The sequence below is a fragment of the Uloborus diversus genome, chromosome 6, assembly GCF_026930045.1.
Source record: "Uloborus diversus isolate 005 chromosome 6, Udiv.v.3.1, whole genome shotgun sequence".
In the NCBI taxonomy this organism is placed as follows: Eukaryota; Metazoa; Arthropoda; class Arachnida; order Araneae; family Uloboridae; genus Uloborus; species Uloborus diversus.
Genome location: NC_072736.1, coordinates 125170507 through 125198409, shown reverse-complemented (window position 1 = coordinate 125198409; position 27903 = coordinate 125170507). Strand labels below are relative to the sequence as shown.

Below are 27903 nucleotides of genomic sequence, written 5' to 3'. Positions count from 1 at the left end.
TTTTTAAAGCTACTGGTGAAGTTTCAAGCATTTTTTTTTGCACGATTTTTTTTATGCGGTCCCTATTCACCGCATAAAAAGAGGATTGGGTGTATATATATACATTTTTTTAATGCTCAAAGCGTGTGAAGCAACAGGGTCGTTTCCGAAAGTTTAAGGTTTTTTTTTTTTTTTTTTTGAAAGAACATTTTTAAAATCATAGGATCTGACCATTTTTTAAAATAACTTGACTAAGTTTAATATTTAAAAAAAAAAAATGCATTAATCGGTGCGCTTTCATTGTTTACGTTTCTGCCGATGACATCACAAATGATGAAATGCCATTCACTGATGCCACTCACAGAGCACAATATTCAATTAGTTTCTTTACTCACAAGTGTTGACAACTATATGATTGATAGTAAGCGTAGAGTGCAATATGTAATTCGCTTCTTGATCATCATAACGTAGAAACGCGGTAGACAGATGCGCCAAAGTACATCATTTGTGACGTCATAAAGACCACGCCTTATTTTCAAAATCGGACATTTAAAAAAATTAATTAAAAACTAAGCTTCGGGAAAATGAAAGTTTTTTCTAGCTCCATGTTATTTTTATTTATTTTTTGATTATGCTATGAATTTTCTTTTGTAAGAAAAAAAATCTGCACTTTTTCGAAATAGCTCTTGTGCACTAAGCGTTTGTGCATCTCTATGCGTATTGTGCACTAATATACTACTAAAATCTACACTAAAGTTATTATAATATGAGATGTGCTAAAAATGGAAGGGGAAATAGATAAATGACATTATTTTGGTGTCCGTACAATATTGGTGCGAGAACCACGGACCCGTCGTAGAACCATGTATTAGTCACACTCTGATTTTAAATGTTTTTAAAATTATGTTAATGGTTCATTTTCCTTAAATTGCCATCATATTTTTAACTTTTCTATTGTTTTTCTTCATTTGAAAAAGAATATTCCTAATCAGGCCTGTCAAGTGGGGATATCACGGTGGGGAGGAGGCAATTATGACACCCCTAAATTTTACAAACATACTAAAATTAGGCATTTTGCTCGTATTTTGTTGTTTTTTCTCCTACATAGAACCTTTGCCCCCCCCCCCCCCCGCGAATTTTTAAATGTCGGGCCTGTTCGTACGTTTTTAATTAGATTCTGTTCGTTGTAAAATATACACTACATTACGAGCGAAAAGAATGGCAATTGTTAACGTAAATTCCTATACCCCCCCCCCCCCCCTCTAATCCTCATCAGGGTCAAAAGGGGCAATGAATGACCCTCTCAAGTTTTGAAAAATGAATGTATTTACAGATTGCGGAGCGTGTTTTTTTTTTTTCGATGTAATTTATTGAGCAGAAAAAATTCGCATGTAAATGAGCATGTAAAATTAGAAATGAGGGCTGCCTGCCATATATCATCAATCTTAGAACTGTTGTATCCAAAAAGGAAATCCCAGGGGATTTTCAATAAAAAATTTGAAAATTATTTGCAAAGCTTTCAAAAAAAAAAAAAAAAAAAGTTTGAAAAAATATATTAAGAATTACGCATTAATATTAAAAAAAAAAACATATGTTTTCTGTGTTTAGTTAAAATTTTTATTACACGTAATTTTTGATATGATATTAAAATAACAATAAGAAATGCTCTTCACCTTTGTAATACAACGTTTATTCAGCACTTTTTCTCCTCATTCCTTCTTTTGAAATTAAAATTTTCGTCAAATGACGTACGCCCGATAATAAGCCGAGAAATCACGTATTCACAGATGCCAAAGCGCCAACGCTCACAATCACGCCAAGTGGAAACAAAAACAGGGGTAGCCAGTGGCGCCCTCTTTGTTGCCATGAGTTTCAGCGATTGCCACGGCCGTTAAGTATTCAGTGGGGCCATGGTTTAACCTAATTCAGACTGATCCTGTCAATTTGGATCACTTTGAACCTCATGAGAAATTGATTGAAAAATAAATTGTTTTATCAAAAGGGCAACTTTGAAATAGAAAACTGAACTTTCTTAATCTTTGAAAACTCCCTATGTTTTATCATTCGTTGTTTTACCCACAGACTATAGTTACACCCATACTGAGGATTATCACTCTGGAACAACCAAAGCCAAGATGTAGATGTTCTCTCATTGAAACTGAGATTACTGTCATGTTCAAAATTTTCTGTACTCCACACACACATCAAAAAGAAAAACAGTTCTCAAGAAAACCACAACTGACCATACAAAACATGATAAAATGCAAAAATATTCAACACGTTAAGTGAAAATATAACAAACCTTCTTTTTGGCTCGATGTTGCAGATTGATGTTGGCGATATTTCTTTCCCCAGGAGTCTGAGTTCGCCAAAGTCTGGCGATGATGAGTAGATATGCAGTAATCATGACAAGTATGGGCACGAAGTACAACACCAAGGTTACGATGGCGTAGTACGTTTGCTTCAGGGGATAGCTCCGTAGACATATCTGAAGTTCGCTGTCCCATTCTTCTACTGGTGGCCAATCGTCGTAACAAGACGCTTCGGAGATATCCTTCCACTGTTTGGGAAAATGCAAGCTTTTTAGAACTCCTGTCCTTTAAAGCAATACAGACTGTTTATGCAATACTTTAGGCTGTGGGTGGGTTAGTGGATAGGGAATTGGACTCGGAATTACCGGATATCGAGTTCAGAGTTGTGTATCCAGCCCACTGCAAAATACCCATTGATTACATGTGTGTGTGTGCAGTAGATTCTCGTTAAATCCATGGGACTAAAAGTCTTGCAATCGATCGCTCGCAGATACCATGTGTGCAGATATCCTAGATGATTTCCGTCCTTTTCAGTGGTATGTTTAAGTTGTGAAGGCGGTGCTGGCACCCTGCAAGGTCAAGTCGAACTCTGTCCCAGTTGGAGGTCTCAAACTCTCAGGAGTCGCTTCCTTACGCCTTAAAACCAACATTTTACATATATGGAGAGAAAAGCTGATTTGGTCTCTCACAAGGAATTATTAACGATACCCATGTCATTTTTGCAATCTAGCAAATTTATGGCATATTTCCCTTCTTAATTAACCACGAGTTACGCTATTAATGATTTCAAAGAAAGTTGAATGAAAGCTTCTGTAATTCTTTTTTATTTTTGGTAAAACAACAGAGAAGAAACTGTTTCTTCTCTTACTTTACATTTTATATAATTTATGTTTCTCTGTGTACACTATTATCTTTTGCGCATGTGTGCGTGATAATATGTGAAAAATCTTTAAATAAAAATAACCCTTTTCTAATTTATATTATTTAAATGCATGTACAAAGAAAGCGTGAAAGGAAATGCATAAAATAATTAGGTTTGCATTTAAAAATACAATAATACAATTGTTTATTATTTGACTTAAGCAAATATAAACGGATTAAATGTTATATATAACATAGCGGCGGCAATGAAAATACATTATTTTCACCCCCCCCCCCTCCTCCAACTTTTCTAGACAATAAACTTAATGTTAAAACACAATCCAATGGCGGCTTTATTAAATAAACGTCTAGATGGAAAATATCAAATATGGACATGAAAATTTTGTTTAATGTGAACAGATAAACTCGCAAAACTTATCTAATCGGATTAACTTCATTGTCGTAGGATTTTTCCGAGCTATACTGCGATGTATTGAGTAAAATTAGCTGTGTAGAAAGGTTTTTATTTTTGTATTTGACCTAAAACAAATTAAAACACGTTTTCCCCACTAAGCCTCAATTCCGTATAAATATTTTTAAACATTTATGACATCGGCGTGCAACTTACTTGAATAATGTTATACTTCTGAACAAGGAGAAGTGGTGTGGCTACGATGACGGACAACAACCAAATGAAGCTAATAACAAAACCTGTTCTCTGTTTGGTGACCCGGACGTGAAGAGGGAAAATGATGGCAATAAAACGATCACATGCAATTGCTGCCAGCGTTAATACACTCGATGTGAGGCATGTCACTGTAAAACAAATTGAAATAAATTAAAAATTAGTTAAAAAGTAGAATTCGTTTTAAATTATCCTTAAATGTTAAAAGATATTCCAAACTATTTTTTTTAAGCTTCACTTGAGAGAGTTTTGAATTCTATTTTTACAGTACTGACTTGTACGGTTAGTGCAATGCTGTGTTTCAAATAGGCACCGATAAATAACGCCTTTTCGTTTTCATTCATAAAAATCCACCAAAAACTGAAATGATTTCTTATTATTATTCATTTTGTCTCTTAAACAGTATGTCAATGCACCTGAAACCCTCAATTTCAGGTAAAGAGCAGCATGACCACCATGTTAGGGTTACACGCCGCTTCTCTACCACCCCCTCCTTTCTTGTATGATAAAGATGTGTGTTTTGCTTCGTGATTGTGGTTTCATACAACCTTCTTGTTAATCTACAATCAAGAAGCACCCCCAATGACCGCCATCATGGATTAAACGCCACTTTCCTCTTATGTCTGCTTCGATGATGAATCGTGTTTTGCTTCTTGATTGTGGTTTCTTATTAGCTGCTAGTTAATCCACAATCAAAAAGCAACGCAATGACTGCCATCTTGGGGTTAAACGGCGTTTCCTCTTGCGTCTACTTAAATGAAGAATCTTGTTTTGCTTCTTGATTGTGGTTTCATATTAGCTGCTTGTTAATAAACAATCAAGAAGCACCGCAATAACCACCATCTTTGTGTTAAACGCCGCTTTCCTCTTATCTCTACTTTGATATTAGAACCGTGTTTTGCTTCTTGATTGTGGTTTCTTATTAACTGCTGGTTAATCCACAATCAATAAGCACGGCAATGACCGCCATCTTGAAATTAAACTCCTCTTTTTTCCTTTCTTTGCTTTGAGGAAGAAACTTGTTTTGTTCCCATATTGTGGTTTCTTATTAACGCTTGTTTATCCACAATTAATAAGCACGGCAAAGACCGCCATTTTCAAGTTAAACTCCTCTTTTTTCCTATCTTTGCTTTGATGAAGAAGCGTGTTTTGCTTATTGAGTGTGGTTTTTTATAAACTGCTTGTTAATCCACTATCATGAAGCACCGCAACTAAGAGGAAAATCAAACGCTTCTTCATCACTTTAAACATAGGAGGAAAGCGGCGTTTAGCCCCAAGATGACGGTCATGTCGCTACCTAGCTACGATCGAACATTTTAAGTGCATCCAGGAACTTCTGCACGCAGAGGCGAGTTACCGTAAGTGAAAAACTCCAGGAAATACAGTAAACTTCAGATTATACAATAAGGTGGCACGGTAACCGCAGATGAGCTAAAACCGTGGATAATCCAAATAATTGGTAAAAAGAGATACTTAGTTATTAAGAGATACCTAGTTATTACTTGGAATAACTGATCATGTCCGTTAAAGTGTAATACTCTCTTGTATTTCATGGTTTAACTAGTTATTTTATAGAATAAAGACCTGCAGCCTCTTAAAGTGTAAAATGATCTGTATCATATATCTTGTACGATAAATACATTTTTTAAAAAATGTTCGTGTAAAACCCAGTGTGTCAGCAAAAAATGTTTTCGTTTTAGAAATAATGTTCTACGTAATTCCAAGTGTCATTTTAGTAATCCTTGTTGTAACAAATTATTTTATGGAACGTTTCCATAAATACCATTTATACGCTGCATAAATTAGATAAATTGCTTCTTTTCCATTTTAATTGTTTAACATTAGTTCATTTATAGAATACCTAGTTATTTCATTTTTGATAAAGTGTTTATTTTTCACTTTAACTGTCTTTCATTAGTTAATTTATAGAATACCTTGTTATTTCATAGAATAACTAGTTAAAGAGTCAAATTAATAACACATTACACACTTTCACGTACACGATCAGTTATTTCATGGGATAACTAGGTATTCTATAAAATAACTGCATTATATGAGCCGCTCAGAAGCCAATGCGGTTAAGTCCATTTTTGGATATTTTCTGATTTTTGGAAATTTTGACGAAATAAATATCAATCTTTTTAGTTATTAAAGGATTTACTCGTTGGTTATTTTTTTCATGGTTATACAGCACTTTTTTTAATAGCTTCTGAACATATTGTATAATAATTTCAGAAGCCATTGTGAATAAGTCCACCTTTTATCAATATTTTTTTACATAAACTTTGAAATAAAAATTAAATTATTCTTCTTCCTTCGATATTTGTTGGCAACACTGAAAAACGAGAAATTCATTGTACAAGAAGTCATAATCCAGTGGCAGATACTTGAATTCAGATCTTTCTATTGCAAAAATGTATAACCTGTATGTCGAACAATGTAATGAAGAGCAAATTGTACCAGTAAAGAAAAAGTTTTATTACCATATATTTTCGACAAAAGTTAACTTACAATTTAAGAAACCTTCAAAAGATACTTGTGCAAAATCTGATTATTTGGTAATAAAAAACAATCTACAATAGATGAAGAAAAAAATGCAGCTGAAGTTAAACATACAAACACTTGCAAAATGCAGAAATTGCCCGTAATAGAATAGTATGGCTAATGATCGACTAAGAGCTTCAGACGAAATATACGTGTTTAGTTTTGATTTAGAAAAAGCATTACCATTTCCGAAACTATCCACATCAGTGGCTTATTACAAGAGAAACTTATTTATATACAAACTTGGTTGCCATGATTTAAAGACTAACGAGGGCTACATGTATGTTTGGCCTATAACCCAAGCATCGCGGGGTTCACAAGAAGTGTCATCGTGTTTAACTAAACACATTAAACTGTACGCAAAGGATTTTCAAAAAATTATAATGTATTCAGATTCATGTTCAGGACAGAATCCAGAAGAATTTCTTTCCACAAAACCATTGGAAGAAGCTGTTACCAACAGAAAAAAATCAACAAGTGGACTAACAATCAATTAATTGGCTTAGTATGAGATGCATAAAATTGGAAAGGTCAAACCCAAGCAGCATTAAGTTCAAACATAATTTTGACAAGGATGATACCTTTCATGTAATTGATATAAAAAAAAAGAAAAAATAGGTGGCCAGTGAATTTAAAAAATATAACTCAACCTATATTCAGAACAATTTCAAGAGAAACAAAAAAAGACATCATATGTTTATTAAAGTATACACCTCCAATTAAACACAACTTTTACAGGACATTAAGGACAACACATGGAGATCAAGATTTACATTTAAATAACTCGTAAGAAGATGGTGTTTGTTATGATGAATAAACATAAAACTTATGTCAATAAATGTTAATTTATTATTTTTACATAAATTTCTTATATTTTTCACCTGCCAAAAGGTATAAGTCCTACAATTTTTAAGATGCTGTCATTATTTCAATAAATACTTACGTTTTTATTTACACATCCTGGACATATCTTGTTTTTTTGCAGAGTTTTCATTTCGAAAAAAGATTTTATACACTTTTCTAATTAAATTAATACACCAAGAATTTTAAAAACTAATGTATCAAAAAACATTAATTTTCTCAAATTTTGTGATTTGGACTTAACCGCATTGGCTTCTGAGCGGCTCATATGCTTTAACGGTAACATATACAATAGCTAAGAAACATTAATACCACTCACATAATCATTTAAATCATAACAAAAAACATTGCTACATTGCGTATACTAACATTGAATACAAAAAGCGTATGTAAAATCTAAAAGCGAACAATAACACAATCATAAGTTTAAAAAAAGTTATGAAAAGACCTGCAAATGATCAGACCGCCATCAATCGAGAGCTAACTGTATTTCATTTGTGAAAACCAAATTTAACAAAGGGGAATCTGCAGTCCCGACCATGAGTTCACGAACATTGTGGTTTCAGGTGTGCGATCAAGTTGACAGAGAATTTAGTGGTTATGAGCTGAAGAGGGCTTCAATCGCTCTAACCTGACTAGAGTCTTATCGTCTGAAGAATAATTGCGTAAAAGAATAATAATAAAGTTTTTTTTATTTAGAAATACTTAACTCACGCTAGTATTAGTTTAAAATAGAAAAACAGCAACCCTAACTCATTGAAATTTAACTGTTTAATAGGAATTTACCCACCAAGTTCTTCCAATATTCTAGTCAATTTACGACGGTTGGAACTTAGTGGCCACTACCTATTTATACTTAATACAAAAGTGATACACCCCACCAAGATTTACTCTTCTTCAATAAAATCACCAGCATTGTCTACACACGTTTTCAAACAATGTGGAAGGCATAGGACACCGATAGGAATACCTGTTCTGCCGAAAGATCAAATGGAGTAGTCGACTGCCGTAAGAATCTCTGGAACAGTTCTGAAGCGAATTTCAGCAAAACTTAGTTACATGTTTTACTTTTGTATTAGATGCAAATAAATAGCTTCTACGATTAAAGCTTCAACCCTCGTATACTCTTATCAGCGGTGTTAAAAAAAATTTTGTTTTTATGTACACATGAAATTAGTACAGTTTAACAAAACAATGTTTTATTTTTGCGGTTTAACGAAAAGTTAAAAAAAGGAAGGACGAGCGTAAATTTTGGGTTGCTTCCGAAATTTTAAAACTATTTTTTTTTTTTTTTTTTTGTAAAAGAGCATACTTCAAAACATAGAATTTAACCATTTTTTAAATAATTTGACAAAGTTTAATATCTTTTAACGAGATTTTAATTGGTCGCGCGCAGACTGAAATTCATTTTTTACACTTTTGCAGAAGTAATGAAATGTCATTCACTGCGCACAGTGCAAATTATCATGTCCTGGCAACGCGGTTAACAGCAAAGAGTTTATTTTACATTAGCGCACAAACATTTAGCGCAGTAATGAAGTAGGACGCCAAAGTACATCACTTGTGAAGTCATAAAGTCATGCATATGTAACTACCAACTCCCCGCAATATTATGCTCAACAATATTATCAAATTTATCAACTTTCGTTGGTAGTTGACAAATTAAATATACTTCAATATAAAACGGGGAAATTTTCCAAAATTGAAGTATTAATATTATTTTGACCTCTTAAATACACCATGGGCGTCACGCCACGGATGAGTGTCACCTGGGGCACCACCGTTGTGACGTTACTGGCTATTATATTTATGAGGTAATCGGTGCATTTGGAAAAATAAATCTTAATACCTGTTGAAGGATTTTCCAAGTGTTTTTACTTCCTTTTACAAAAAAGGAAATATTGTATTCGCGAAAAAATTTTCACTCAAAAATCGGCCTTAATTTCCATTTTGATCGCCCCCGAATGAATATTGAGTTTTTTTTTTTCCAACCCGATCACGTGTGGATATGTGCCTAAGAACGTACAGACATCCGAAATACCCATTTTGACGATCCCCGAGTTAATTACGACGAGTTTTCTCGTGACGTCTGTATGTACGTATGTATGTGCATATGTGTGTATGTGTGTATGTATGTCGCATAACTCAAGAATGAAATGTCCTAGGAAATTGAAATTTGGTAATTAGACTCCTATTGGGGTCTAGTTGTGCACCTCCCTTTTTGGTTGCATTCGGATGATCCTAAGGGGGTCTTTTGCTCCTTTTTGGAGGGAAATCATTGTTAATTTCGATGTAAACCCAAGTGGTGCTATAATTTGGCGGACACTTGTCGATATATCGCCAGTCTTTTGGTCGCCAAGTTTTGTCGCCGACCTGGCGACAAATTTGGCGATTTTTTTAATTTATTTATTTATTTATTTTTTTTTTTAAAATCTGGTTTCAATTTGACCACTGTTGGTGATATTTAAAAAGTAAACTTATGAATTACATTAAAACTGGCAATAATGAAAAAATGACATTAAATTGGAGTAAAAGGAAGTCATGTGATGCACACATCAGCCCGTTTTTTTTTAAAGTACGAGTGTTCATTCCAATTAGTGTGCCACATTGCGTCATCGTTCCTGGTGCTTTCGTTTCATTATTCTCGTGTTTTTTCATCCCTCTCTCCTATTTATTGTCTTTTGCTTCTTTATGTGTGCTCCCATTGAATGGTTCTATTGTGCTTTAATGCCGCACTATTAATAAAGTAAAGGCAAATTTTATTACATTGGCGCTCAGCTGGAGGTTACACTGATGGCAGAACGATAAGTTTCATTTGAAGAGAAATCATTACAGACGTGGAAAAAAGCTCTCAGCTGCATTTCTTTTACAAATTCTGCTAATACAATTGATTTTTCAACTCAGTCATTCTGTTAAAAACTTTGCATCTTGAAATGTGTCTATGATTATTGTAAGATTAAAACCATTTTGTTTTTATTCAATCTATAAGAACTGCTTTACTAATACACTCAAAATTCTACGTTATTGCATTTTTGAGCAATCGCTTATTCTTCTCGTTTGGCGGTTTTGATGTTCCTATGATTTATTTTCCCCCCGCTTCCCTCTGCAGCACCACCGTCGACCTGCCTTACGATGCTGCTCCTCTAGCGAAAACCGTCTCCAGGTTGCGTCCATACCCCTACACACACACGCATACATACACACACCTACACACTCCTACATACACATGCATACCTACACACACCAGCACACACATACACACACTTCTACATACAGACACACAAATACACATACACACACTCATGCCTGCACACAGACACACACGCCTACATACACACACACACACTCGCGACAGCAAAAAACATAATTTGAATTCCTGATTTCCAAATTCAAATCAATGTTTTTTAAATTTAGTTTCATATTTGTGGCATTTTGTTTTCTATCACAAGATATATCCTACAAGGGCTGTTGTTTGATAAGCTCATTTGTGTTAACTTAAGTGAACAAGTCGTTTGTTACCATGGAAAAAAAATACTTTTTATTAATTTAAGGTTGCTATGAAGAAACTACTAAAGAGGATTTTCAAGAGCGAATTTAGAAGTCGAATTTTCTCTACAACTTCACATGCGCAATAAAAGCAGTTTTATATTAAGTGAAATTAGATTCACAGCCTAATGGTGCTAGCCCTAGAACCCTTAGTTTTAAAATATATTGCCAATTCAGCTATGGTAGATAATATACTTATAGGTACAGTTATGATACCCCCCCCCCCAAACGCTAAATTCTGGCAAAAGCTACAAAACAAAGTTGTACCAAGGAGAGATGGCGGATAAATGGTACGCTGAAACAGAACACTTTATTTTGTAATTAGTAGGATCAGCGAGAACGCGCGATCAGCAAAACCTTTACTGTTCGCTTGTTCTCGCTGATCTCTACCGATTACAAAATGAAGTGTTCTGCTTCCGCTTTCAATTCATGCACCGTCAACTAGGGACTAGTTGGGCAAACCTAACCTGGCAGCGGCATAATGCTGTGATTAAAATCTGCTCAGCCTTCACAATGCTACCTGGTTAGGTTTGCTCCTATCTATCAGCTCATCTAAAAATGAGTGGAATCATTCGCATGAATATTAATGCATCATTTTTGAAAGCAGTTAAATTCAAAATAAAGTTTCAAACTGCGCCTGAAATTCTCAGCCCTTCTAATGTAATTAATCAATTTAACGGTTATTTTGTCACTGGTTAAAATCTCACGAAAAGGAAAACCGAATTAAACTTGAAACTGCCTCGAAAGAGTTTTAAATTGATTTAATAACTAATCACATCCTTTCTGATCGACGGAAATGTATTTCGTAAGCATTTTTCTGCGTTTCTGGCATTGAAACGACTGAAGCACAGTTATTTTTGGAGTAATAAATTTGCTGACAGTTAAGGTTTTGAAATGCAGGAAATTAATTTCCATTTCTACTTGAAGTGAAAGCCCAATACCGTTGATACAGGTTTGAAAAAATATTGAAGAGCCGACATAGCAATATGCTCGAAAATCAAGCTTTCTAAAATAAATTAAAATCAATTCAAATGCTTAAACTCGAAAGATAAACATAGCTGTGTGTGTGTGTGCATGTTCTTCATATAAATTCACAGTTTACGTCGGATCTTAGCTAAATATGTCACAGAGGTACTCGTTCTTAAATGCTCATTAATGCACATAGCAGGATTTTCCTTATACCAATCTACAGTCACGACAGATTTTTACCAAATTTGGCACAGAGGTCTTTCGATGTTCAGGAATTCACATAAGAGGGTTTTCACCAAAAAAAAAAAAAAAAAAAAAAACCGGACAATGACTGATTTTTTTGTAATATGGAAAAAAAAAAGAAATCCAAAGATGTCTAAGTTTAAATTATGAGTCTTAAAAGTGTTTTTTCTACAATGTTGACAGAAGATTTTACGCTATTTTTTTCCCTTTATTTAAGACTGATTGTTGAACGTGGGTATTATTCCCAAGGTAGACCGTGCAACACCGTTCAACGCAGCAAGTATTAAATAATTCTTTTGAATTCTCCCCTTAAACAATTGTCTCCAACATTTTTATTTTGCACTAGTGGTACCCGCACGGCTTTGCCCGTAGTAGAAAATGAAAAGGTCATTTGGTTCGCCTGTATATTTACAAATAACGGATGATAAATTTCTCGCCAATTTACTATGTTCTCGCCGATTTGCTATGCTTGCCCATGTTACGATTCCACGTTATGATCATTTGGTAATTTACTAGCCCACGTTGCGATAATTTGCTCAGTGAAAAGTTCTTAAAATTGTAATAGAAAAAGAACAAAATCGAATTTTCAAAAAATCGCTTCGAGGCGCACACCTCCATGCTATAAACTAAAACTGTGCTAGATTTCATGAAAATCAACCGAACAGTCTAGGAGCTATGCGCGTCACAGAAATACTGACAGACAGAGAAAGAGAGATATCCAGATAGAGAGACATTCAGCTTTATTATTAGTAAAGATGGGATGTGCTTATAATTTGCAGTTTAATGAAACCGTATCTAAAATATATGTGTTTTTCACGATATTACGCATCCTCGACAATAAATAAATCGCAACCGAAGGACTACAGTCGAACGAGACAAGAAACTTAGTTTCAATCCGTATTACAAAAGCACGTTTATTGTGGAATGCCCCTAATTTAGCTAGCTCCGTGTCGCCATGACACCCTGAAAAATATTCATCGAAACTTTCTCATCGCATCAAGAAAACTGTTTTCTTTTTTCCGACAAAGAGAGTCCGTCTCAGCGTGATATCTGTCAATTTTTTCCTTATATTTCTGCAGTCCGGAAGTATTTTGTTTGATCTTCCAGCCGGTGTTGGATTTTTTGGATGCATCTTATTGCGAAGTGTCAAAGAAGACATTTCCACACAGAATCTAAGAAAAGTCGCATGTATTTTTTCATGTTGTCAGGTAGCTCTTAGATATTCACTGCATCTTTTAAAAAAAAATCTAGCTCACTTTGAAAACAAGAAAATAAGCTAAGTAATATTTTTTACTTGAGCTTTTTCTTGCTTGAGAGAAATAAAGAACAATTGAGACAGTGAGAAGCAAAGGATGTATGTTGACAGTTTTCAGTATTGCGTGGAACATGTTTAAAGTTCCGGTACTAGATAGCCTTTCATTGAAATTGTTTTCTTAACCATGCTGTACAGCAGCACCTACCGGAGAGGTTCACTTACCATTTCTATTAGCTACCCCTAAATTTTAATTTCGCATTTACATCCTTACATCCTTTTGCTTGTCACTGCCTCAACGGGGTGGTTTCCTTCAGTCAAAAGTACTACTTTTAGTCACTGAAATGGATAGAATGAACAAAAAAAATAGCATGGACACAGAAAATACTTTCATTTTCCCAACAGGTTTTTTTTTTAATTTATTTTTTAAAATGTCCGATTTTTCGAACAATGCGTGGTTTTGATGACGTCACAAATGATGCACTTTGCCGCATCTTTCTACAACGTTTCCACGTTATGATAATCAAACAGCGAATTAAATATTGCGCTCTACGCTTGCTATCAACCATATCGTTGCCAATGCACGTGAGTAAAGATGAGAATAAATTTTTTCTTCTGTAAATGGCAACATTGAATGGCATTTCATTATTTGTGACGTCACACGACAGAAGTGTAAACAATGAAAGCGCACCGATTTAAGTAATTTTTAAAAAATATTAAACTTAAATAAATTATTTAAAAAATTGTCAGATCCTATGTTTTTAAGCATGCTATTCCAGAAAAAAAATACTTTTAAAATTTTGGAAACGACCCCATTATGTTACTAAATTTGAAACGAAACTTGTGTCTTAAATATTACTTAAGTCAGTAGTTGGCAAACTTTTTTTTTTCGTCCGAGGGCTGCACCTCATATTAAGATGTAGCTCGGCAAGAACGCATGTGTAATTAAATATGCTTGGTAATTTTCCTGGATAACATTAATAAGTATTAAAAAGAAAGAAGAATTACAAACCAGGTGTAGTTGTCGTCAGAAATATATGCGAATTTTATAAATAAAAAGTTTCCATTTGGCGTTTAGAAACCAATTTCTGACCATTTGGCTCTAAATTTGCAGTAACGATCAGAGATGGGCAGATTCGTATTCGTAAATCCGAATCCGAATTTGATTCACAGCACCTTAACGTGTCAATCCGAATACGAATACATTCGTATTCACAAGTGTGAATTCGAATAGATTCATGTTTGCTAATGTGAATCCGAATACGGAATTCGGATTCAGACCTATGAATCCAAATCATTTCTGATTCACATCTATGAATACGAATCCATTTGGATTCATACTTGGATTCACTGAAAAATTCAATTTAAAAGATCAATATAAATAAATAAATGTTTCTTTGTACCTGGCTACAGTTCGAGTTTTGGGTGTTACCGAGTTTTGGGATGTATATTTATTGGCGTCAAACTAAGTAATTGAACCGAAAATGAACTTCCTACTATTTGGAGCCCCAAGTCGAATACTACTGGACCCAGGTTTTAGAAGTCCATAAAAAGTTAAAAATCATGATTTTATGGTCATGAACACTAAAAATTTTCGATAATTTTTCGTACAGTCAAGTGCCCGTACTTGGGACAGTTTTGAACTTTTACCTCTAGTAGCATATTAATCATACGTTTTCCATTCGAACGAAGTATTCTATTTTCAGGATGTGCCTTACTACGTCCCTTCAAGACAAGGTATAAGTGTGTAGATTTGTCCCTTTAAAAATAAAACAAAAAAAAATGTTCATTCTCCCAAGTTAGGGAAGAACAACCTGTCTTCCAAAGAAGAAGAACAACCAAGTCTTCCCTAGGGGGTTCGTGATAGCGAATTCTTCTCTAGCAGATATAAGATTAGCTTTGAATTCTTCCACAATATCAGTGGAGTGGTATCGCTGTAAATGGCGTATTAAATTCGAAGTATTCAAAATGTTCACCTGAACTTCTTTTGTTTTTGAGGGAACATTCGCATCACATTTTAAACATAAAGCTCGAATAGATTTATGAGAGGTTCTCTCTAGGGAAATAGCATCGGCATTATCACTCACCGGCTTGAAAAAAATCACCACTTCGTGCTGATCTAAGCGAAAATCGCAATTTCTGAAAAGGTTCGCATTCCGAATTCAGAAAATTGTCCTCGGAATAATAAGTAATCTTACTAAAAGAAACAAAAGAAATTCATATTGTTATTAAATAAATGTAATTGGAACCGAAGAAAAATATAAAAAAATCATAGTAGCAATTAACATTAAAAAAGAAAAAAAATTGCAAAGTATATATGAGGAGCAAACATTCAAACCATGTTTTCTCCTTCGGATACAGTTTTTCAGGAAACACAAAAAACTAATATATTTAAAAAAACTTGTATTAGACCCCAATTATTATTTTTTTAGTTGTATTTCTGATCACTAGTAAGACTTGTAGGCGTACTTTACCTAATAAACTTAAAATGAATTTGAAAAATGCATTTGAAATTTGGAGAAATGTTTTGACCGAACTCAAAGGAGGAAACGTGTTTTGAATGTTTTCAATGTGGATAAAACACTTTTTGAATGAAAAAGATAGTAACTTAAATTGCTACGATTACATTTTTTAATGGAATAAAACTAATTAATGACATAATAAAACTGATTGTTATGAAATAAAGCTAGAAATTTATATGAGAAAAAAAAATTGTCCTGCATAATCCTCATCCAAACAATCGCACACTACTTCATCCGTTTCATCATTGCGTGCAGGTAAATTATAAATAATGTCTTTGTACCAATTAAAATCAGATTGATTTTGCCACTCTTCGCCATACATTAAGTTTAAAAGTTTGTCTACGTCTCTTTTCTTTTCAACTGATATTCCATGGCTAAGAGGAAGAGATTGTAAGACAACACTTTTCACAATGTGCATCTATTATTTCTTCCATCCCTAAATTAATAATAAAAATGTAGGTAAAAGCACATCGCTGTAAAATAAACAAACAAACCAATATAGCACCATGCAAACAATAACATAATCTCTGAAACACTAGACACATTGGGAAATAGCTGGGTCACGTGATCAGTAAGAACAGCTCTGATTGGTTGACTGGAGGAATCACTGTTTGACTGGAAACTGGCTCTGGAGGAAACACTTTTTGAATGAAACCTGAATTTTATAAATAGGTTTATAATGGGAAAAAATATGTTTTGGTTGAAAACAATAGCATATTTTTGTACCATTTAATGTTAAGTTCAAAGAAAAATCACTAACTCATTTTTTTTTTCATTTTTGGAGAAAACACTGTTTGAATGTTTGCTCTTCATATATATGAAACGAGATTACCTTTCAATGAAATTAAAAACAATAAATTAAATTGGATACGTACCTATTAAGAGTTAAGCTTAGAGTGGTTCAAAAAAACTTTTTTTAGCTAGAGTCCAGGACAAACCCTATTTTTTTTTCAGACTTACTAATTGTATTGTGCTGTAAAAGTTTTAGTTTCTTACTCAAATTTTAAGAGGGTGCTCAATTTAACATTAGTCGTAGCATGGGAAATGTCACAGATTTGGAAACATTTAATTTCCTCAGCTGTGTTTTTGTAAATAATTTTTTTTGCAATGTATATGCATATTACTTTTGTATATTATAATATATAGCATTGTTATTTCAGTTCAATGTAATTTTTAGCGCCCCTCCCCATACTTACGATGTTTGGGGGAGGGAGTTGAGCACTCTCTTTCAGTTGAAATAAGAAGTCAAAATTCTTCCAGTATATTACTATCCACAAGTCTAAAAACATTGAGGGGTGTCCTGTTATCTATTAGAAACTTTTTTTTACATGTATTTTTGAACCACCCTAGTTAAGCTATTTACTTATTCACTAAAAAATAAACATACAATCCTCCTCAACTTACAGTAAGTCAAAACAGTAGGGGAAAAAATATGCAAGCGTTTTATAAGATAAGAATTCTAAAAAACAGTCTTCTTTTCAGTCCTTGATGAGTTTTATTAAAATATTTAAAAATACAAGAAGCATATGGTTTCCTTTTTTTTCTTCTTCCATTTTTTTTCAGGTGTTATTTTTCCAAAAAAAAAAAAAAAGAAAAAAAAAGGAAATAAATTCAATGTTCTACGCTATTTTTATTCTTTCTCAGTTTATGTACTTCCATATTATTTCCTTTTTTTTCCTTAGATAAAAGAAAGGTGTTATTTATTTTGATTGTTAAAAAATTTCTGGGAAATACACCCATATGGATATGGGACTTCATATTGTAGCAAGATTTTATCAAGCTCAGATGTGTAATTATTTTTTACTGATTTCTGAATTACTCAAACTTAGAGTTTATGAATTTTTAACCATATATAGGAAAAGAATTATCTGATTTAACATCTAACTTGAGCATTTTAACTTGTTAGTATCCAATACTATATTTAAATAAATTTAAATTTCAAAAATTCTATTTATATCAGAAAAATCCGATTTAAATAAAAAAAACCGAGTTTATATATATATATATATTTAAAAATCCTGATTTTTATCAACCCTGTTATGAAGTAAGATCCAACAAATTAATCACTATTTTGTAATCTGTTTAATAAAATGTGTAGAGCTTTTTGCTGTTCTTGAGTACTGATTAAAAATTTCCAAATTTATCTGTTGAAGATCACTGTATTCTGTCAGTGCATTATGTTTTTATACATCATTCATTAAAACTTTTTATACAGTTTAACATCAAATTATTTGACAAAAATTCCCAGCAGCTTCAATTGTTATTTCCATTTGAAATTGCATTTGAGGAAAAATATCAGCAGCAGTAAAAAACATTTATCGCCGCTTAAATTTCATTATGTTTCATAACGAAACTACCATTATTGCCACTCTAATCTCTCTCAAACCGGTCTCTATGCTTGGTCATGGCGGCCAATGGAAGCAGTATACGAGTCGTTCCTCTACCCTATTATAGTACTCTTTGGTACAAACAAGAACGTTTTCGCAGTAGTCAATGGTTGCGATAGTTGAAAAGAAATGCGAAATACAAAATACAACCTAGCTTTCTTTTACGCATTTTCTATTTTTTCGTGAGAAATTTGGTTAGTAGAAATGCTAGTAAATAATTATCTTTGTGATCGATGCTTCCTTCCGGAGACAGAGTGTTGAAATGTATGTTTGTATTTTTGAATTTAAAACCATTTTCTTCCATCAGAATATATCTGTTCTTTTTTTTAAACGAAACGTTTCAGAGAGAATCTGCATTTTCAACGGTACAAGTATCTGTAACATCAACAAATTTTTACAATCAAATTTGGTCCTTTGTAACATCAATCACTGTATATTCATTATATTTTAAAGTTGTGAAATTGAGATAAATTATCTGTGGTAAAATTATATAAACAAATCAAGTTTCAATTTACATGACTTTGGTAGAATTCCACTTTTAAAATTTTTGCACCCATAACAATATCGTCACTTTTCTTCAGAAGTTCACTAACACCAAAAACTCGACCTGTAGCAAGGTACATACAGACATTTATTTATTTATATTGGGCTTTTGAATTGAATTTTTCAGTGAATCCAAGTGTGAGTCCAAATGGATTCGTATTCACAGATGTAAATCAGAAATGATTTGGATTCATAGGTCTGAATCTGAATAGATTCGGATTCGGATTCATAGGTATGAATCCGAATTTCGTATTCGGATTCACACTTGTGAATACGAATGTATTCGTATTCGGATTGACATGTTAAGGAACTGTGAATCAAATTCGGATTCGGATTTACGAATACGAATCTGCCCATCTCTGGTAACGATTCGTAATACCGAAAGAAGTTTCCGAAGTTCACTGTTTTCGAAGTTTCCAAGACATAGTTTTCGATTCATAATACTGAACATAACTGCGGGCCAAATGGATCAGTTTCACGGGTCTCATGTGGCACTTGGGCTGTAAGTTGAACATTACTAACTTAAGTTAGAAACAGAAGAGAATAAGTTCGTTCAATTATTTTAACATTAAGTAGTTACAAGTAACTAGAAATAATGTTGTAAGAATTTCGAAAAAGGCCAAGCACTAGAATCTTGATAAACCGATAACCGAAGTGACAGGGACCACCTTCGGTAAATTGAAATTTCCGGATAACAGATTTTTTTTTTTTTAAATGTCTGGTTTCAATTTGGCCATACTTAGAGAGTTAACGATTGAATCACATTAAAATTCCCAATATTTGAAAAATGTATCAACATAAAACGTTTCCTTTGCTTCGGTTCGCAACAAACTTGGGGTGAAAATATTTAAAGTTTTTTTGCTTACTCCGAGGTACTATTATCATAAATTGGAGTAAAAGGAAATCATGTGATGCACATATCAGCTCGTTTAATTATGGATCAACGATCAACTTTTATTAAAAGTTACTTCTAACTTATATTAAAGTATAACTTTAAATGGCTTAAAGATTCTCATTCTACACAGATTTATTGATGTGGAAGTCAAACACATGGAAGGGTTGTTGTGAGTAATAAAATCAACAATAAAATTAAAAATTAAAAAAAAACCCGACTGAGTCGCAACTGTAGGATCAAGAGGAAAAATTTAAAATTCTGTTAAAAGCCTTATATTATTAAAAATAAATGACAATTATTTTATTTGCTACTAGTGGTACCCGCACGGCTTTACCCGTAACAGAAAATCAAAAGGTCTTTTGGTTCGCCTGTATATTTACAAATAATATATGGTGAATTTTCTCGCCAATTGGCTTGTGCCCATGTTACGGTTCCACGTTATGGTAATTTCGTAATTTACTCGTCCATCTTATGATAATTTTGCTCTTAAAATTGGAATTAAAAAAAACCACATCGAATTTTTGAAAAATCGCTTCGAGGTGCACATCTCCAAGCTACAAACTAACTTAGTGCCAAACTTCATGAAAATCGACCGAACGGTCTAGGTGCTATGCGCGTCACAGAGATCCTGAGAGACAGAGATCCGGATAGAGAGAGAGATCCTAACAGACAGAGATCCGAACAGAGAGATCCTGACAGACCGAGATCCGGACAGAGAGACTTTCAGTTTTCTTATTAGTAAAGATTAAATAGAAACTGGCAACAAATAAAAATTTTAAATCATTGCGTTTTATTTCCTTGTCGGCCAACAATGAATTCGTTTATCAATCGCGTGAAAAAAGGCTTATCCGTTATTAAAATCTGCTTTAAAAAAAGTTATAATTTCGAATTCTATGAAACATGGAAGTTCAAAACACATTCTATCAGACGCGGAAAACAATTCTCTTTATTTTGGTATTGAATTAAAAAAAAATTTTAACTATGTTTTCACTGCAAAAATTGCGAAAAACCTTTTAAAGGATTTTAATTAATATCTTCGTTAATTAATGTCATCCAAAGATTAAATCTAGTTAAGAACACTCTCGATCAACTCCCCTTTCGAACATTTTTTTCTTTTAAATCGATTGATCCATTTAGGCGCCAGAGTGCCACAGACAGACACACATATACACAGATACATAGACACACAGATGCGTCAAAGTTATAACACCCTTCCTTTGTGTGTCGGGGGTTAAAAAACAAAGTCTTCAGCCAAAAATTTGGCTCGATGCTCCAATCAGCGTCATTGAAGCTGAGTTATACCACTGTCATTCACATTTGAATAGCAGTTTAGTTAAGAAGTAAATAACTACTTTTGTGTTGAGAAATGACAGGAAATGTCCAACGTTGTTTAGCACAAATAAACTGATTACTGAATACATGTGTTTCGGGGTTTTCAGGAACCAATTTTTCAATTCAAAGGTGTGAGCTTATGGATGTAAAGACATTCAGATGGCTTTACATCGAAAAACTCGCAACTTTGAACTGAAGGGGTTCCTGAAAACCGCGAAAGACATGTATTCAGTAATCAGTTTATTTGTGCTGAACAACGTTGGATATTTCCTGTCAGCAGTTTAGTTAGTTGGTAGTTTAATGCTTTCTGATTGGGAAACATCATTAAGTACGTTGTGCGTAACTGGTACACTTTATAAAGGGACTTAAAAGAACCCAAATCCATGCTTCATTCAAATTGTAAAAGTTTTGACTGATACTACTGTTATTCTAATCCGACCAAATACAGAATCACTAAGACACAAATTTTTAATGAGCAGCGTTCTACGCTTTTTTTTTTTTTTTTTTTTTGAGACTTAAAAACATTTTTATTGCCGTGCAATAAAATAGAGCTGTGTGAGCAATAAAGCTTAGTTTTGTTTTTTGAAAAATGTTCTCTCAGAAATACCAAACGAACAAAAATAAAATATTTTACAAAACCTTAGAGAGTTTACGTCATTTGTAATATTAATATGCTGTTGTTTGTTATTTGTTCTCATTTAAACAAGAAAGAACCAGATAAAAAGGAAAACCTTTTGTAGTTTTAAAATTAAGATTTTATCGGAATACGCAGAAGAAATAACATTATTTCATCGATGTTATGCAATGAAGTAATATGTTTGTATTCATTAGTTATGTATGCCGAAGTTGAAACAAACTAGCTAGCAACAGAAAATTTTCATTCAATATTACACAAAAAGAAGCTGAAATAAGCAAAAGCAAAATGTACTCCACCATTTTAAATTTACAAATTGCAATTTAAGAGACACAGAAATATCGTGAATATTAAACATACGTATTAAAGCATCCCATCAAACAGTTGGATGTGTTTGTATTCATTTATTATGAATGCTGAAGTTGAAACAAACTAGCTAGCAACAAAAAAAAAGTTTATTTAGCATTACATAAACGCTGAAATATACAAAAGCAAAATGTGCTCCATGATGTTAAATTTACAACCCATAATTTAAGAGCCATAAAATATCCTTAATATTTAACACACGAAATGAAGGATAACACTAAACACTTGGATGTAATGCATAAATCTAGTATTTCCCTCCATAGTCAAATAGTACTGTTTTTCATATGACAACACAAAATATCTACAATTTTCTTTTCCTTTCAACCCTTAAAGTAATGGTATAGTAATAATAAAGTAATGGTAACCATATAAATTACAAGACAACATGTTTATCGTAACAAAATTTGAATAATTTTAGTTTCCCAAAGTATATCGAATCAACAAATAAGGGTACAATCCAAAATTATTTACATTGCTCAAGTACAGGAACTTTAATAGAAAATAAAAGCACTTTACTTTACCTTTCAAAATTTATATTATAAATTGCATTTTTCAATTTACTATATTTTTATCCATTGTTGTTTCATTGAGTTAAATAATTGGGAAAAAGCTTTTAATGGAAAATTAAGCTCAAAGACCGTATAACTAAAACATATCTGTGTCTCAGAACCAGACTGACGTAAGTTCGGACATTGCAATTTTCCGTTTGTTAGAGGCCTATTCCGTATCGAGCCATGTGAACGTTATGCTAAAAAAAATAATAGTTTAGAAAACTAAAAGAAAACACGCTTTAGTAGCAAAATGAACTAAAAAGTTAAAAATAATCTTTGGATGACAAGAATGTAAAGTAATTGACCAAACACTTAATTTTACTGTAATAGAAAAAAAAGCACGGGGGCTGCCTATTTACATTTTTGCATGGATAACAAGTTGAAGAAGTTTAAGACAATTGATAAGAAGCCCCCACGCTTTTTTTCTATTACAGTAAAATTAAGTGTTTGGTCAATTACTTTATATACTTGTCACCTAAAGATTATTTTTAACTTTTTAGTTCATTTTGCTGCTAAAGCGTGTTTTTTTAGTTTTTTAAACTATTATTTTTTATAATGAAATGTATCTTAGTATTCTATTGCGTTATTTGCATCAGACATTTTGAATGCTTTCTGGAAAATTCATGTGCAAACATTGTTACACTCCGCAGCTCTGATTTGTACGTTGTGAGTAATTCTTATAAGCCACTGGCTATTTGTGCAAAGGAAAGTTGAACCCACAAACATACCCACAAAACATACAAGTTAAGCTAATAAAATCGTGTTGGGGCCGTGGTAGCCCGATCGGTAGAGTGTCGAATTCGGAGCCGGAGGGTCCTGGGTTCGAACCTCGATGGTCGAAGACCCACCGTCGTCATTAAAGGGGACTGGGCGAAGTTAAATATGCTCGTGGTCTCAATGTCCTCCAAGTGAAACGATACCTCTGGGGGTGCTAGTACTAGGTAGCTATTAGCTCCTGGACTAGTTCTAAATTCTCATTAACTGTTCGATCCGGTGATGGTGCTGCCATCTATCGGTATATAAAATAATGGAGGCAAGGCACTTAGTATGCAGTCCTCGACATAAAAACAGTTGTAGTCAGTTGTGACTCTGAATAGGAATAGGAAAATCGTGTTAATTAGAATAAACCAATAACTTATCGTTAATAAATTAATTTGATTATAGAATATTGCATTGTCATCGGGTCTGAGGTTGCATTCCAAATTTTAAAGGAATCCGATCACAAAAAGTGGGCGAAAATTGAGTTGCAAGATTATAAGTTTGATTTCGGTGTAGACGGGATTAGAACACACGATAAATGATTCCCGGAGGTGGACGTCAACGAAGATCCGCGCTTTAGACCGTTCAGCCACGAACGCTTATAAAGCGGTGGAATGTAGTAACAGTAATAAGCCACTAGCTCTTAGTCCAAAGGTACTCACAAACATACAAGTGAAGCTAATAAAAGCGTGTTAAAAAAAATCCCTTTGAATGTTTTACCAAGGTTAAATAGCGCGTGTCACATTGTTTACATTTGCCAAAAAAAAAAAGTTTTTCCTCTCTCCTGCAAAATTACAATAATACGACTTACGTCCTTCTGGCTCTGAGGTACAGATATGATCCGGATTCTATGGACCCCACATTTATTTTTGGGCCTCTTGCAAATAGTGCCACATGCCCTTTCTATTTTTGTCCATAGATACACGAAATTAAACTTTCATTCCTACAGTTGTTTCCTACTGGACATCTTTTCAATCCGGGCCCTTTCGCTACAGTTAACCTTAGCACCATGTGGGGGCATACTGAATGCATTTTAATACCATAAAGTAGTTACAATATAGATGTTGCCACTCTAATGGTACAAATTTTGATTATTAGATGTTAATCTCTCTAGTTAGTGTTGTAATATTTTTGATCTTACAGGTGATGCAAATTTATGATTAAAGTAAATCCTGCTACCGTAATAAATTTTCACCGTCAACCTTTTTGGTGGAGCACTCTTTGTTTTGCTTTGTTTTATGCTTTTTTTTCTTGGTTTTGAATTAAAAATGTTATAAATAACCATGTGAAAATGTGTAAACTCATAAATAGGTACCTGCTTAACTTGCCACATTTCAAACATGAAATAGTAAACTATTTTTGGGGATTAATTTAATTAAAAAGTTTAACTTATTTCATGAGAAAACATTATCTTAATTGCAGTATATATTTGAATAATGACACACGAGTAATTTTATTTTTAATGTTAGTCACATTTTACAAGAACGCATTTTCGTTTCTTAAAAAAAAAATGCTTTTGACCCATACAGTGGAAAGATGCTTCCGGGGGTAATGCCGCCACCATGGCGGCATCACCTCGGAGAGGTGGCGTCATGATCCCGATCCGACAAGATGGTAGAAATGTAGATTTTAAGACATCAAAACAAACGGAAGTGATCAATATTGTTGATTAAAATGTAGGCTAAAATATCTTGTTAATGGTTATTAATAGCAATTGCAGCCATTGTAGCATCTAAAGGTACATACCTCAGCTTATTCAAAGTGGAAAAATAAGATCAAACTTCTTCAAAACAAGTTTCGTCACTATAAGAACAAAACAACGCGCGCAATGCTCGCCATCGAATTGAGGAATTGGTTGTAGCATCGTTCGCTACAAGTCAGGAGCTGTCACGCCGGCCATTCGGTTTGCTTGACTCAAATATCAGAGGTGGCGGCAATCCACCAGTTTACCTTAGTGATACAAATTTAAGCAGGGAGAAGATACAAGATGAAGAAGAGAAAATTTACGATGAAGAAAAAACATTATTGAAAAGTACGTTTGAAGCTTTTCTAAATAAATTTTGAAAAAATATATTAACGATAAATACAACATTAAGAGTAAATTTTCCAAACTAACAGTAAATTTACTGACTAAACAGAACGCATAAAAGCCTCATCCAAATCACCAATTGACAAAGGAGTGGCGTGCATAATGCAAGATAAATGTGCTGCAACACACAGACACATACAGGACAAAATATCATTGCGTTCACTTTTAAGTGTATTTTGGTTAAGCGAATTGTAAAATTAGAATGAAAAAAAAATAAAGGAAGCAGAAGTTTTCAAGAAATCTAGATAAATTTGCTCTATTTACGTCTTTTATTTTCATTTTAACAACATTTTATACAAATCATTTTTGATGTTGTTGTTGTTTTCGTGTGTCAGCTAGTGTGGCAATTAGGGGTGCACTTGTACCGTACGTACCGTAATTTGGTGTGAAGTCCAACTTCCACAGTACACACATGCCATAAGGAACCGTTCATAGGGTAGGCAACCATTCACAGCATAACAACACATTCACACAAAGAAAGGACAAGGACAGGAGAGAGAAAGTACAGTCAAGTCCGAGCCAGGATTCAAACCCAGGACCTCCTCATCGCAGTCAGACTCCTCATTATCTTTCATCACTTTTTATTTAAAACAGTAGTAGGCTATTTCATTTTACAGATAATAATGAGTATCACGTTTTTATTCGCGAGTCTCAAAGCTATTGGTTCAGTAATTTCTAAAACGTTTACAACTGAGTAAATTTACACAAATTTTTCGACATTTTGAGTCATAAATTTTCATTAAAAATGATGTTAAATGGTTTGGTTCGAACTTAAACAAAAAAAAAAGCACATGTAAAAATAAATCAGTCGAAAAACTTTGTACTAAGAAATGAGTAAAATACAAATGCAAATGTGACGACCAGCAACAGGCTCTTGGCCCAGCCAGGCTGGTCCTAGTCAATTTATTAGTCCTCAATGAAGATCAATAGCCCTCTTAAAGTTATCCACCCCTTTGCTCATTCCCACTTTTTCCGGTAAGCTGTTCCAAGTGCCCACAACCCTACCAAAGTAGTAGTTTTTCCTTATTTCCAGGTTACTCTGAGATTTGAATAGCTTAAAGCAATGACCCCTCGTCCTGCTTTCGGTGAAAAAATTTAATTCATTAACATCATTCATTTTGATAACTTTAAACAACTGAATCATGTTCCCTCTGATCCTCCTTTGCTCCAGGCTATGTGTACCAGTACGAATAAAAGCAATTTAAAAGAGTTAAAAACTCAGCAAACAGCTGTTTCAAAGTTATCAAAAAAAAAAGCCTCGTCATCAGTGCATAAAAGAAAGAATGGCTCACGGTATCCGATACTAACTGTCTGATCTCGAAAGCCGCGACTAGCACCGTTGAACGGTTCTATTTTAAAAAGGGGTGACAGCTTGTTGAAGAGAATGCACCATGGTAGCATTTCTGCTAAAAAAAAAAAAAAAAAAAAAAGCCTCAACCCGAACCAACATCTCTAATAAACAAATCCAACGGAAAACAAAAAAAAAAATCCCCCTCACATTCGTTATCTTTTTTATCAATATCTCCCCTATTTTGATAAAATCAGAAGCGACCTGACGCATGCGCAAATTTGAGGAAGGTTGCGGTTTAAAATGTCAAACAGAAAAAAAGTATAGATCAGACATCAACAAATGTTACGCATGTGCATGTGTCAGGCTATGAAGAATAAACATTTCGTCTCAAAAAAATATTTTCATCCAAATATGATAAATGCCTTTCCAAAACAGAATCGATGAAAAAATAAAAGATGATGTATCGTATGTACCACACATAAATGGCAAAACTTCTTGCACAATTCCTCTTAGTATGTATTTCAGCGTAAGTAATTTACATGCGTGCATTCATTTTTTATAAAAGATCTGTTCAACTTAGGGGCTTTCGAAAGTGACTTTTAGAGCTGAAGCGTCTATTTGTTCCAAGGTAATGAATATGCTGTAAAAAATTGAATGCGCAGAAGATTTTGAAGCGTCAAATCATTTACTTTACGTGTTGTTTTAAATTGGTTTTCTTCTTTGCATCTTCTAAGAATATTCAGAGCTTCGATTTTGCTGAAATGGAAACGATATATTGTACACTGTAAATTCATGTTTGACGCAGCGTGGCTATTTCGGATTAACATAAAATTTACGATTCTCATTCCAATACGCTTCCATGTTTTTCTCTACTGGTAACAGCAGAAGTCGATACTAATGTACGTGAACAAAATATGGTAATTGAAATGATAGTTCTAAATAACGTGCAAAAACTTTTGTCAGGCAAAAAAAAAAACCTTTTAAATAATAAAATAAGTTTGCAAATAATTCTTTTATTTATAAATTAAGATTGTTTAGTAAGAAATCAAGCTTGCTTATTGATTTCACTTTGGCGCTATTTTATGGGCCATTCCACCGTCACGTGCAGGACAAAAATACGCTTAAATTTCATTAGCATTTCGTCATATCTCTTAATATTTTAATGAAACAGGGGTTTGCAATTTTTTAATCTTAACATTTGATACAAAGATACTCCTGACACAATTATATTTTTATTAAACAATTCTGTTATTTAAAGAAAAATTTATTTACGTGCATCACG

At 33.4% G+C, this 27903-nt stretch overlaps 1 protein-coding gene across 1 annotated transcript in view; it reads right to left on the bottom strand.

The window, feature by feature from the left end:
* Nucleotides 1-27903, bottom strand: part of LOC129224968 (QRFP-like peptide receptor) — a 78141-nt gene that overhangs the window by 18845 nt on the left and 31393 nt on the right. The window contains exons 2-3 of the mRNA XM_054859515.1: nucleotides 3781-3968; nucleotides 2282-2539 (exon numbers count right to left, since the gene is read on the bottom strand). Of these exons, the coding sequence (XP_054715490.1) occupies nucleotides 2282-2539; nucleotides 3781-3968 (446 nt within the window). The remainder of the gene's footprint in view (nucleotides 1-2281; nucleotides 2540-3780; nucleotides 3969-27903) is intronic.